Below are 12755 nucleotides of genomic sequence, written 5' to 3'. Positions count from 1 at the left end.
GATTAGAAAGAAATTCTTTAGTGTGTGGGTGGTGAGACACTGGCACAGGTTGCCCAGGGAGGTTGTGGCTGTCCCCTCCCTGGAGGTGTTCAGGGTCAGGTTGGATGAGGTCTTGAACAACCTGGGCTAGTGGGAGGTGTCCCTGCCCATGGCAGGGGGATTGGAACTGGATGAGCTGGAATATTGTGTCCAGTTCTGGGCCCTTCAGTTCAGGAGGGACCTCAAGGAAATGCTTGAGACGAGTCCAGCCGAGAGCCACAGAGCTGCTGCAGGCAGTGGAACATCTCCTGTGAGGCCAGGCTGAGGCAGCTGGGGCTGGGAGCTTGGAGTAGAGGAGCCTGAGGGCTGCCTTCATCACTGCACTAAAGACATGCAGGGCAGCGTGGGGAGGACACAGCCAGGCTCTGCTCAGCGCTGGCCAAGGGCAGCACAAGGGGCACTGGGGCCAAGCTGGAGCAGAGGAAGTGCCAGGGGAACAGAAGGGGAAACTTTGTCTGTGTGAGGGTGCTGAAGGCCTGGAGTAGACTGCCCAGAGAAGTGGAATCACCTCTGGAGCCTGTCAAAACCTTCCTGGATGTGTCCTTGTGTGCCATCCCCTGCATGATCCCGCTTTGGAAGGGAGGTTGGACTTGATGGTCTTTGGAGGTCCCTTCCAACTCCTAACATCCTGTGATCTTGCAGGTTCCTTCCAACCCAAACCACCCTATGAATTTGTGACACTTATGCTTTAGCCTCATTTCAGACAGGTGCTGGTGAATAGCTTGCTAGGGCTCACCAAACAGTAGCCTCAACAACGTGTGGATGCCAAAAGAAAAGAGCTCAGCTGAAGCCTTTATTCCTCTCTTTTTGCTGTTCACTGCAAGTTGTAATCTCTCAGCTCAACATGGGTTTTTTTCTGCTCTGCAGCTCATAAAAGAGGAAAAAAAATCTGCTTGGGCAGTGCCACACTCTTTTCATATCTTGTTTTTTTGGGACTCAGTAAACAGTGGCCACTGCTTGGAGCAAGGAAAAAGGTCTCACAACCCAAAAAGATGTTAAAACCAATACACGTTTTTCACTGAGCATACCATTGACCTGAAAGAAGAGAGCTTGGCAGGAGAACAGAGCTGGAAAGAGTTGTCAAGATGTAAAAATATAATGAAGGGAGCTACAGGGCTTTCCCCCAACAAAATAACTGCTCCCCAGCTTGTAAGAACCTTCAAGTCTAACAAACAGCTTGGAAGGAAAGTGCTGCGTGAGAGCAGGACAACCATGACCTCTTTGTGCTGTCCTAGGGAAATTCAGCAGAACATTGCTGCATTCAGCAGTGTGCATGAGTAAAACTTCACTCACAGCAGCTCTCAGCTCCCCTAATTGCCAGGTAAATGAGGATTGGGGGAGTGCAGGCTGGTGCCTGTGGCTGCTTAGAGTCCGTTGCAATGCAGTAGCTTCATGTGCCTGCTGCTCCCCCCCCTCTCCCCCGCCCTCTTCAACCCTGCTTCTAATTAGAAGCTTAAAAAAACCAGAGGGTGCTGGTACTTGTTTAAACACTTGAGCTCCGAGCTGACAAACCATCCTTCCCCATGTGGAGCTGGATTTACCTGCTGAGTGCAGTGGTTTGAAGTTCTTGGCAATAGCTTTGGGGAGCTGTCAGTGCTTAAGGTGATACCAAAAAGGGAGAGGATGATGTAGTAACGCTGCTGCCTCTGCTTTGCTTTTCTCTCTCCTGCTCTGCTTTGAGCTGTGTAACAAAAACAGGCTTGACAAACGTTTTCAGGCTGCAGACTTTGGAGGTGAGTACAGGCTGGATGTTAGGAGGAAGTTGTTGTCAGAGAGAGTGATTGGCATTGGAATGGGCTGCCCAGGGAGGTGGTGGAGTGGCCGTGCCTGGAGGTGTTGAAGCCAAGCCTGGCTGGGGCACTTAGTGCCATGGTCTGGTTGGTTGGGCAGGGCTGGGTGCTAGGTTGGGCTGGCTGAGCTTGGAGCTCTCTTCCAACCTGCTTGATTCTATGATTCTATGGTTCTGTGTTTTAATCCCAGCAGAGTGTAACGGAGCAGGGCCATGAATATGGTCAGGGGATTGGAGCACCTCTTCTACAAGCACAGGCTGAGGAAGCTGAGGGTGTTCAGCCTGGTAGGCAGTAGGCTCCAGGGAGACCTTATAGCAGCCTTCCAGTAACTGAAGGTGGCTACAAGAAGGATGGAGAGAGACTGTTTGCAAAGGCCTGCAGGGACGGGATGAGGGCAATGGCTTCAAACTAGAGCAGAGCAGATTAGATTGGATGTTAGGAACAGGTTCTGCACCATGAGGATGGCAGAACACTGGAACAGGTTGCCCAGGGAGGTGGTTGGGGTCCCACCCCTGGAGATATTCAAGGTCAGGCTCAACAGGGCTCTGGGCAACCTGGTGTAGTGGAGGATGTCCCTGCTGACTGCAGAGGGGGTTGGACTGGATGAGCTTTGGACGTTCCTTCCAACCCAGACCGTTCTTTGATTCTATGATTCCATGATCTTGAGAAGCCTCCTGTCCAAGTGCTTTGGCTGCTCCATGCACACTGTTTGGAAGGACCTGCACCTGCAGTAGGATTTGGCTGTGCTCTGCAGCTGTTTGTTCCCAGGATGTGCTTCTTGTGGCTCTCTCTCACCCTGGTGTGAGTGGAGCAGTGTTCTGCACTCAGTGCAGAACAATATATTGGTGACACTTGTTCAGCTGCTAAACTTTGCCACGTGGTGGGAAGCATTTCACCTGCCTGGGGTGGGCATTCCTCACAGAATGGCTTTTGATGCTGGCCTGTCCACTTCTGCAGTAGGTAGAGTCATAGAGTACTTTGGCTTGGAAGGGACCCAAGAAGAGGGTTGTTCAAGACCTCATCCAACCTGGCCTTGAACACCTCCAGGGAGGGGGCATCCACAGCTTCCCCAAGCAACCTGTGCCAGTGTCTCACCACCCTCACTGTAGAGAATTTCTTCATCTCCACTCTCAGTCTCCCCTCTCCCAACTCAAAGCCATTGTCCCTCACCCTGTCCCTCCCAGCCCTTGTCAAAAGTCCATCCCCAGCTCTCCTGCAGCCCCTTTCAGGCACTGGGATCCTGCTGTAAGCTCTCCCTGGAGTCTTCTCCAGGCTGAACAGCCTCAGCTCTCTCATCCTGTCCAATAGATGACCAAAGCTCCACCAGCCTGGCCGTGTGTGACTGCAGGTGAGTGTCCGGTGGCAAGGGGCAGTTTGCTTCTGGTCCTGGGGTGAAGGAGAAGGCTTCAACACAGCATATTCCTCTGAGCCAGTGATAACAGGGGCACAGCCTCTGTTTTGTGGCTGTGATAGAGATTTGCTTTCACAGGCAAAGGCCAGAATGAGAAGGAGATGGAGGTGTTGAGAAGTTTCTAGCAGTGTCTGTCCATCAGTCCCTTCAGCTGGCTGCTGGCAGCTTCATTTGGCCTCGAGTATGTTTGCAAAACTGATGCTGATGTTTTTCTTCCTCCTGTCCTTCCTTCTATCTCTCTACAAAGCAAAAATATCCCAGCAGAGCAGTCACATGGATGAGACAGGGAGGCTGTAGAGCAGCACTGATTTCCTACAGACAGGGGGTTTATTTCTGCTTCCTATTCCCTCTGCATTTTTCTGACTCATTGGACGTGAAGTAAGTTAGACCCTACCTGGACTGAAGTGGCTGTGGTTCTCTGACCTGCTCTTTTTTAAGCAGAGCAATATAACCCTTGGGTTTTTTTAAGCCCAAATACCTACAGTCACTTGTTTACTACTGGTTAGAGTCCCAGGCCCTGCCCCACAGCTGTAAGGAAAGACTGGGTCTGTGCAGAGTCTATCAGCAGGGTGACCACTGCAGGTCTGCCTGACTTGCTCCGAGGGCTTTTCATAGCTGCTTTGCACTTGCAGACACCACTGAGCTTTGCTTTGAGCTCTTGCTTCAAAAGGACCCAGAACTCTTGTCATAGCTGCCAAGTGTCCCCTGCTTTCATTTGAAATCATGCAGAACATCAAGGTTCACTCATTTCAGTCAAAATCGTGTCCAGGCTTGCTCAGAAAGGGCTTAACCTGACATTCATTGAAGCCACAAAATTCAGCCTCTGTTTGTCTGACAAGCTGGGGCTGCCTTGGGATTGCTGGGAGTGTTGGCAGCCCTGGGAGCTTCAACAGATAGTCAGGTTTTACCCTGAAGCCTTGTGGAAAGGCAGCTCTGGCTCTTGTCCTCTGTAGCCCAACAAAAGACACCTCCCTGGCCCAGCTGAGCTGCCCTGGGTTTGGAGCTGCCACACTGCTGCTGCAGCTCAGAACACCGTTTCGAGCAGCATAAAGTCTGAAGAGGTTTCTCCAGCAAGGGAGCTGAACTGAACTAAAATAACCCTGGGGGTGTATTTAGCAGTTTTCATAGATTGATAGAATGGTTTGGGTTGGAGGGGACCTTGAAGATCATAGAATCATAGAATCATAGAATCAACCAGGTTGGAAGAAACCTCCAAGATCATCCAGTCCAAGCCCCTGGCCATGAGCAAGGACACCTCCCACTAGCCCAGGTTGCTCAGGGCCTTATCCAGCCTGGCCTTCAACACCTCCAGGGAGGGAGCATCCACAACCTCCCTGGGCAGCCTGTGCCAGTTTGTTTCTCATCTGCCTGCACAGGCTCAGGGAAGTGGCTCTTTGAACCCAGAAGTGGGAAGTTCAAAGAAGTTAGGCAAAGCTGTCCCTGGAGACGTTGCCAAGCTGTTGGTTGTGCTTTTGATGGGCTGTTTGAATCCTGTTTGCAGCAGATTATGTACTCATGAGCTGTACTTGTTCCTAGCTTGACCATGCATTTCTCAGGGGCTGTATCCTCCATCCCTGGAAGATACCAGATCAGCCTTGGCTCCAGCATTTTTATCTACATGCACTGGAACTGAAAGCTGGGTATGACAGTAAGCCTCCAGCACTTCCCTGCCAGGCTACTTGCCATCTGGTAAGGCTAGCTGGAGGGCACTTGGGGCTTTTGCTTTTCAGCTCTGATCTCTTCACAGCAGGGTTCTACACTTTGGCCCCAACAAGCCCAAGCAGCACTACAGGCTGGGGGCAGAGTGGCTGGAGAGCAGCCAGGCAGAGAGGGAGCTGGGGGTGCTGGTAGAGAGGAGCTGAAGATGCAGCAGTGTGCCCAGGTGGGCAGCAGAGCCAGTGGCATCCTGGGCTGGCTGAGGAGCAGTGTGGGCAGCAGGACAAGGGAGGTTCTTGTGCCCCTGTGCTCAGCACTGCTCAGGCCACCCCTGGAGTGCTGTGTCCAGTTCTGGGCTCCTGCATTGCAGAGAGATGTTGAGGTACTGGAAGGTGTTGAGAGAAGGGCAGCAAGGCTGGGGAGGGGCCTGGAGCAGAGCCCTGTGAGGAGAGGCTGAGGGAGCTGGGAGTGTGCAGCCTGCAGCAGAGGAGGCTCAGGGCAGAGCTCATTGCTGCCTGCAGCTGCCTGCAGGGAGGCTGTAGCCAGGTGGGGTTGGGCTCTGCTGCCAGGCAGCCAACAAGAGAAGAAGGGGACAGAGTCTGAAGCTGTGCCAGGGCAGGTCTAGGCTGGCTGTTAGGAGGAAGTTGTTGTCAGAGAGAGTGATTGACATTGGAATGGGCTGCCCAGGGAGGTGGTGGAGTGGCCGTGGCTGGAGGTGTTGAAGCCAAGCCTGGCTGGGGCACTTAGTGCCATGGTCTGGTTGGTTGGGCAGGGCTGGGTGCTAGGTTGGGCTGGCTGAGCTTGGAGCTGTCTTCCAACCTGCTTGATTCTATGAATATCCCCTCCCTCTGCTGCCTCTCTCCCTGCTCTGGATGCAGCCAGCACTCGTTGCCTTCTGGGCTGGCAGTGCCCATTGCCAGCTCATGCTGAGGTCGCCTCCCCACAGAGTTAGTTCTGGGGGCATGGAGATGTGGTGCTTGAGGCAGGGCAGGGCTGAGCTGTGCTGTGGTGCCTGCTCTTGTACAAGCCGTGGCAATCCTTTGCTGCCGTGGTCCCTTTCCATGCTCCGTGCTGTCAGTCACTGCACGTAGCAGCAGCGGCTGTGGAGGAGGCAGCACAGTCGGGGCAGGAGCCTGCAGCGTGTGAAAAGCTTGGAGGCTTTGGAGAGCTGCTGGTGATTGGCAGCACTTGGAGAGCACTCAGTGGAAGCACAGACACGGGGCTGCTGCGGAGCCCCTCGCCGGCACCCGCCAGTGAAGAGACCCTGGCAAGCTGCGCCGCTGCTGCCAGCCTGGGCAGGGCCGGTGCTGGTGCTGGCAGCCTGGGCAGGGCTGGTGCTGGTGCTGGCAGCCTGGGCAGGGCCGGTGCTGGTGCTGGCATCCTGGGCAGGGCCGGTGCTGGTGCTGGCAGCCTGGGCAGGGCTGGTGCTGGCAGCCTGGGCAGGGTGCGGGCCGGTGCTGGTGCTGGCAGCCTGGGCAGGGCTGGTGCTGGCAGCCTGGGCAGGGTGCGGGCCGGTGCTGGTGCTGCCAGCCTGGGCAGGGCTGGTGCTGGCAGCCTGGGCAGGGTGCGGGCCGGTGCTGGTGCTGCCAGCCTGGGCAGGGCTGGTGCTGGTGCTGGCAGCCTGGGCAGGGTGCGGGCCAATGCTGGTGCTGGCAGCCTGGGCAGGGCTGGTGCTGGTGCTGGCAGCCTGGGCAGGGCTGGTGCTGGCATCCTGGGCAGGGTGCGGGCCAGTGCTGGTGCTGGCAGCCTGGGCAGGGTGTGGGCCGGTGCTGGCAGCCTGGGCAGGGTGCAGGCCAGTGCTGGCAGCCTGGCTCCTGCGGCACAGCTCTGCTCAGCTCACTGCAGCAGCCAGCCGGAGCAGAACTTGGGACCGTTATCCATGGGACAACAGATTATCCGTGGGACAGCAATGTGCCCTTGTGGCCAAGGAGGCCCATGGCATCCTGGGCTGCGTTAAGAGTGTGCCCAGCAGATGGAGGGAGGTTCTCCTTTCCCTCTACTCTGATCTACTGAGGTCCCACGTGGAATATTGCATCCAGTTGTGGGCTCCCCGGTTTAAGAGGGACAGGTATCTGCTGGAGAGAGTCCTAGGGAGGGCTACAAGGATGCTGAAGGGACTGCAGCATTGCCTCATAAAGAAAGGCTGAGAGCCCTGGGGCTGGTTAGCCTGGAGAGGAGAAGGCTGAGAGGGGATCTGATCAGTGTCTATAAATGTCTGAGGGCTGGGGGTCAAGAAGGAAGGGACAGGAACAGGCTCTGCTCAGTTGTGCCCTGGGGTAGGACAAGGAGCAATGGATGGAAGCTGCAGCACAGGAGGTTCCAGCTCAACATGAGCAAGAACTTCTTTACTGTAAGGGTCCCAGAGCCCTGGCACAGGCTGCCCAGAGAGGTTGTGGAGTCTCCTTCTCTGGAGCCTTTCAAGGCCTGTCTGGCTGTGTTCCTGTGTGACCTGAACTAGATTCTCTGGTCCTGCTCTGTCTGGCGAGGGGGTTGTTGAACTCAAAGATCTCCAGAGGTCCCTTCCAACCCCTACCATCCTGTGCTTCATCCAGCCTGGTGCAACACCCAGGGTGCTGTTACTTGCATCCCTCTGACCTAAGTGGTAGGTGCTGAGGTGCAGCCCAGCAGACTCCCAGGAGGCAGGTGCCATGCAGGTTTTCCTGCTGGATCTGAGCATGCTGCACTTGAAGCATCTGCCTTTGTTGCACTGTGAGCTGCTGTCACGTTGGCAAGTGTCAGATGCCAGCCACTTACAGTATGTGCCATCACAGCATGACTTGGGTTGGCAACACAGTCAATCACATGCCAGCAGCCTACTGTGAGGGTGGGGGAGCGTGTGGGAAGGGAGGAGGAGAAGCTGCTCTTATAAAAATCTCTTAATGGTTTTTAATAGTTCTTTTTCAAGCTTTGGGAAGTGCAGTCCATATGTTTTTCCCTGCTGGCTGCAGTTGGCAAAGGAGGTGACAAATTTGGTCCTCCAGACTCCTTCCATTTTGTGAGGAGCCAGCAAATGCAGCTATATTTAGCACGTTACCAAGGCCAGCAGCAGAGCCTGTTGCTGGGTGGTGATTCCCTGGCTGCAGGCTTGCATGCCACCTGGGGCAGGGTGGGAATCTGCCTTCCTTGTGCTAAATTGCCAGCAGCAAACTCCTGCACTTACAGTAGGATGGCTGTGCTGGTGCCAGGGGGCTCAGCACGCTGATGGCCAACACAGGTGGCCCAGGAAGGTGGTTGAGGCCCCATGGAATGGTCCAGGCCAGAAGGGACCTCTGGAGGGAGGCTGTAGCCAGGTGGGGTTGGGCTCTGCTGCCAGGCAAGCAGCAACAGAAGGGGACAGTGTCTCAAACTGTGCCAGGGCAGGTCTAGGCTGGATGTTGTTAGGAAGTTGTTGTCAGAGAGAGTGATTGGCATTGGAATGGGCTGCCCAGGGAGGTGGTGGATTCTCTGAGCTTGGAGGTGTTGAAGCCAAGCCTGGCTGGGACACTTAATGCCATGGTCTAGTTGGTTGGGCAGGGCTGGGTGCTAGGTTGTGCTGGCTGAGCTTGGAGCTCTCTTCCACCCTACCTGATCCTGTGATTCTATGATTCAAACCAGTGTCTCCCATACTGAGGGTCTGTGAGGCTTTGTGTTCTCCCACAGCCATTTCAGGCTACATGAGCTTGGAGGTCTCTTCCAACCTGCTTGGTTCTAAAAAGAAAAAAAATGTCATCTGGTCAGGCCCCCCTGCAGTCAGCAGGGACACCCCCACCAGCCCAGGGCCCCAGTAAGCCTCACCTTAAATGTGTCCAGGGAAGGGGCCTCAATCACCTCCCTGAGCAACCTGTTCCAGTGCTCCACCATCCTCATAGTAAAGAACTTGTTCCTAAAGTAAAGAACTTGAATATCCCTGGAGATATTCAAGTGAGGCTCGACAGGGCTTTGGGCAACCTGCTCTAGTTGAGGTTGCTGCTGCTGACTGCAGAGGGGATTAGACTGGATGACCTTTGGAGATCCCTTCCCACCCAGACCTTTGTATGACTCTACAGGTCGGTCTCTGAGCACTGTGCCCCATCCCAACATATGCAGTGACCCACTCCAGCTGCTGGGATGGGACTTTTTGGTGCAACACTCAGCTTGGAGAATGGCTGAGGAAGTCTCTGTGCAGGGCACTGGAGCTGCCTTCTGTCCTTTGCTGAGCACTTGCTGTGGCTCCAACACAGCTCATCACTGCAGCAGAGCTGCACCTTTCAGCATCAGAGTGCTCCCCTGGGCAAAAGGGGCCTGACTCCTGCTGCTGTGTTGGAGCCACAGCTCATCACTGCAGCAGAACTGCACCTTGCAGCATCAGAGTGCTCCCCTGGGCAGAAGAGGCCTGACTCCTGCTGCTGTGTTGGAGCCACAGCTCATCACTGCAGCAGAACTGCACCTTGCAGCATCAGAGTGCTCCCCTGGGCAGAAGGGGCCTGACTCCTGCTGCTGTGTTAGAGCCACAGCTCATCACTGCAGCAGAACTGCACCTTGCAGCATCAGAGTGCTCCCCTGGGCAGAAGGGGCCTGACTCCTGCTGCTGTGTTGGAGCCACAGCTCATCACTGCAGCAGAGCTGCACCTTGCAGCATCAGAGTGCTCCCCTGGGCAGAAGGGGCCTGACTCCTGCTGTGTTTGCTGATGTTTCCAGGTGTGGGTGGCCTGTTGGCCCCCAGCCCAGTATCCACGCAGCAGATTTGCTCCCAGTTCCCTGCTGTTTTCCCTGCTGTGTTGCAGCTGGCACTGAGAAGTGAACAGTGGCATCTCCTTTGCCCTTCTGGCAGCTCTTGGGTGATGATCTTAGGGGGCTTTTCCAACCAAAACAATTCCATGTTTCTATCTGGTTCTGACAAAGCAAAGAGCTTGGTGATGCTGAGGATCAAAACGCTGGTGAGGAGGAGCCAGCCTGAAGGTGTGGTGTTGAGTCAGAGTGCAGTGGTGGTTCATGCAGCCTTCCTGGAGCCCTAGGAGCTCTGACTGCCAGTCCTGCTGCACTTCCCAGCCTTGCCTTTGCAGCAAATGCATGTCCTGCTTGGAAGCAGGAGCACTCCACGTGGGCACCGTTTGCTGCTCGCAGCTCTGTCCCCGGGGCCGAGGCTTTGTGCTGCAGGGGTGGGTTTCATGCTGCTAATACAATCATGCTGTTTGTACAACCCTTTGTTGGAGTGAAACAGACTCTGGTTTCAGACAATGTAGGACAAAGCTTGCCAGCAAGCTGGGGTGACACAGAACACTTCAGCTGGGACAGCAAAGCCCTTTTCAGGTTGGAGAAGGCTTTTGTGAGTGTTGTTTACAAAACCCCAGCAGCTCTTTTTTTTCAGCTTCTCCCTTCCTGCAGTGTTGAAACATCTGCACAGCTTTATTCCAGATTTGGTAGCAGGGAAGGCTTTCCCCAAACCAAAACACTTGGGCCAAGTTTCAGCCAGGAGGAGTTTCTAACGCTGATGTCCAAGCCCTCGAAGGCAGGAGCTGGGAACTGAGCCAGCTGCCTGGCCAGCAACAGCTGCTCTGCAGAGGCTGCACTTAGCTAATGGCTGGACTCAGTGAATCTGAAAGGTTTTCTCCAACCAAAATACATCTCTGATTCTGTGACCCCTGCCCCCTCCCTGGAGGTGTTCAAGGCCAGGTTGGATGGGGCCTTAAGCAACGTGCTCTAGTGGAAGGTGTCCCTGCCCATGGCAGGGGAGTTGGAACTGGATGATCTGCATGATCCTTTCCCACCCAAACCATTCCATGATTCTGTGGCTTGCAGGAATCTGAGCAGCCCCACAGAGGCTGAGGAGCTGCAGATGTGCTCTGAGCTTGAATGCTGGGCTTTGTGTAGGTCTCAGGTGATGGGAAGGCTTCTAGAGGGACCTGGTGCCATGCAGCTGGAAAAGAAGCCCAAGGGAGGATCACCTGAACCTAGCTAGTGCTGCTGGTGCTCCTCCTTCCAGATGAATGCTTGTGTAGTGCCAGGGCATCTGAGCACCAGCTGCTGCCTGCTGCCATTTCCCCCAGCCCCTGGTGATGAGGATTCCTGCCTTAGAGGCATAGAATCACAGAATCAACCAGCTTGGAAGAGAGCTCCAAGCTCAGCCAGCCCAACCTAGCACCCAGCCCTGGCCAGTCAACCAGACCATGGCACTAAGTGCCCCAGCCAGGCTTGGCTTCAACACCTCCAGCCACGGCCACTCCACCACCTCCCTGGGCAGCCCATTCCAATGCCAATCACTCTCTCTGCCAACAACTTCCTAACAACATCCAGCCTAGACCTGCCCTAGCACAACTTGAGACTATGTCACTACAAGCCCTTGTCAAAAGTTCCTCCCCAGCTCTCCTGGAGCCCACTTCAGATACTTTAAGGCTGCTCTAAGGTCTCCCTGGAGCCTTCGTCAGGCTGAACATCCCCAACTCTCTCAGCCTGTTCCCATGCAGGAGGTTCTCCAGCCCTCTGATTATCTTCATGGCCTCCTCTGGACCAGTTCTATCAGCTCCACGTCCTTGCTGTATTCAGGACTCCAGATCTGGATGCAGAATCACCTCTCTCCATCTGCTGGTGCAGGAGAATCATAGAATGGTTTAGGTTGGAAGGGACCTCAAAGCTCAGCCAGTTCCAAGCCCCCTGCCATGGGCAGGGACACCTCCCACTGGAACAGGTGGCTCAAGGTCTCATCCAGCCTGGTCTTGGACACCTCCAGGGAGGTTGTGGAGCACAGAAGCACCCAATGTGATCAAAGATCACATTGGGTGCTTCTGTGCTCCACAACCTCCCTGGGCAACCTCTGCCAGTGTCTCGCCACCCTCAACCTGTGCCAATGTCTCACCACCCTCACTGTAAAGAACTCTTTCCTAACATCCAGTATACATCTCCCCTCTGCCAGTTCAAACCCACTCCTCCTCCTCCTGTCATTACAAGACCTTGTAAACAGACCCTCTTGTAGGTCCCCTTCAGAGACTCTAGTGCAGGTTGCACAAGGAACACATCCAGACAGGGATCCACACACAACCTCCCTGAGCATTGCCCCTCTATAGACAAGGCACAGCAGTGTCACAGGAGGCACCTGGGTGGAGCTGGTTGTGTTGTTAAGAGTAACCCAAACAACAACTCAATTCAATGCCCCTGCCTGCCCCTCAGCCTTACACTCGCTGCAGTGCCCCTTTCACCATGGCTTTTGTTTGTTTCAGGGCCGGTGTACCCGAGAGAACTGCAAATATCTCCACCCTCCCCCACATTTAAAAACACAGCTGGAAATCAACGGCCGCAACAACCTGATCCAGCAGAAGACAGCCGCAGCCATGTTCGCGCAGCAGATGCAGTTCATGCTCCCGGGCGCGCAGCTACAACCGATCGTAAGTGTCAGCAGCACCTGGGCACCGGCCCGGGCTGGGGCAGGGTTGGGTGAGAGCAGCCCTGAGAAAAGGACTTGAGGGTGCTGGTGGGGGAAGGATAGAATCCTAGAATCAGGCAGGGTTGGAAGGGACCACAAGGAGCAGCCAGTTCCAACCCCCCTGCCATGCCCAGGGACACCCTACCCTAGAGCAGGCTGCACACAGCCTCAGCCAGCCTGGCCTCAAACACCTCCAGCCATGGGGCCTCCACCACCTCCCTGGGCAACCCATTCCAGCCTCTCACCACTCTCCTGCTCAACAACTTCCTCCTCACCTCCAGCCTCACTCTCCCCACCTCCAGCTTTGCTCCATTCCCCCCACTCCTGGCACTCCCTCACAGCCTCAAAAGTCCCTCCCCAGCTTTTTTGTAGCCCCCTTCAGATGCTGGAAGGCCACAAGAAGGTCACCTGGGAGCCTCCTCTGCTCCAGCCTGCACAGCCTCAACTCTTTCAGTCTGTGCTCACAGCAGAGCTGCTGCAGCCC

General features: G+C 55.2%; 1 protein-coding gene across 12 annotated transcripts in view; it reads left to right on the top strand.

Annotated features, from left to right (window-relative positions):
• The window catches only part of MBNL3 (muscleblind like splicing regulator 3), a 132963-nt gene that overhangs the window by 80623 nt on the left and 39585 nt on the right, over nucleotides 1–12755 (top strand). For all 12 annotated transcript variants that reach the window (XR_010305736.1, XR_010305735.1, XR_010305737.1 and 9 more), the window contains exon 3: nucleotides 12069–12233. Coding sequence is in view for 9 of the 12 variants with exons in the window: in XM_064159098.1 (XP_064015168.1) it covers nucleotides 12069–12233 (165 nt within the window). In the remaining 3 variants the exon portion in view is untranslated. The remainder of the gene's footprint in view (nucleotides 1–12068; nucleotides 12234–12755) is intronic.

This window comes from Pogoniulus pusillus, chromosome 19, assembly GCF_015220805.1.
Source record: "Pogoniulus pusillus isolate bPogPus1 chromosome 19, bPogPus1.pri, whole genome shotgun sequence".
NCBI classification, from domain to species: Eukaryota; Metazoa; Chordata; class Aves; order Piciformes; family Lybiidae; genus Pogoniulus; species Pogoniulus pusillus.
The sequence above is the reverse complement of the archived record's forward strand: the minus strand, read 5'-3'. Positions and strand labels throughout refer to the sequence as shown.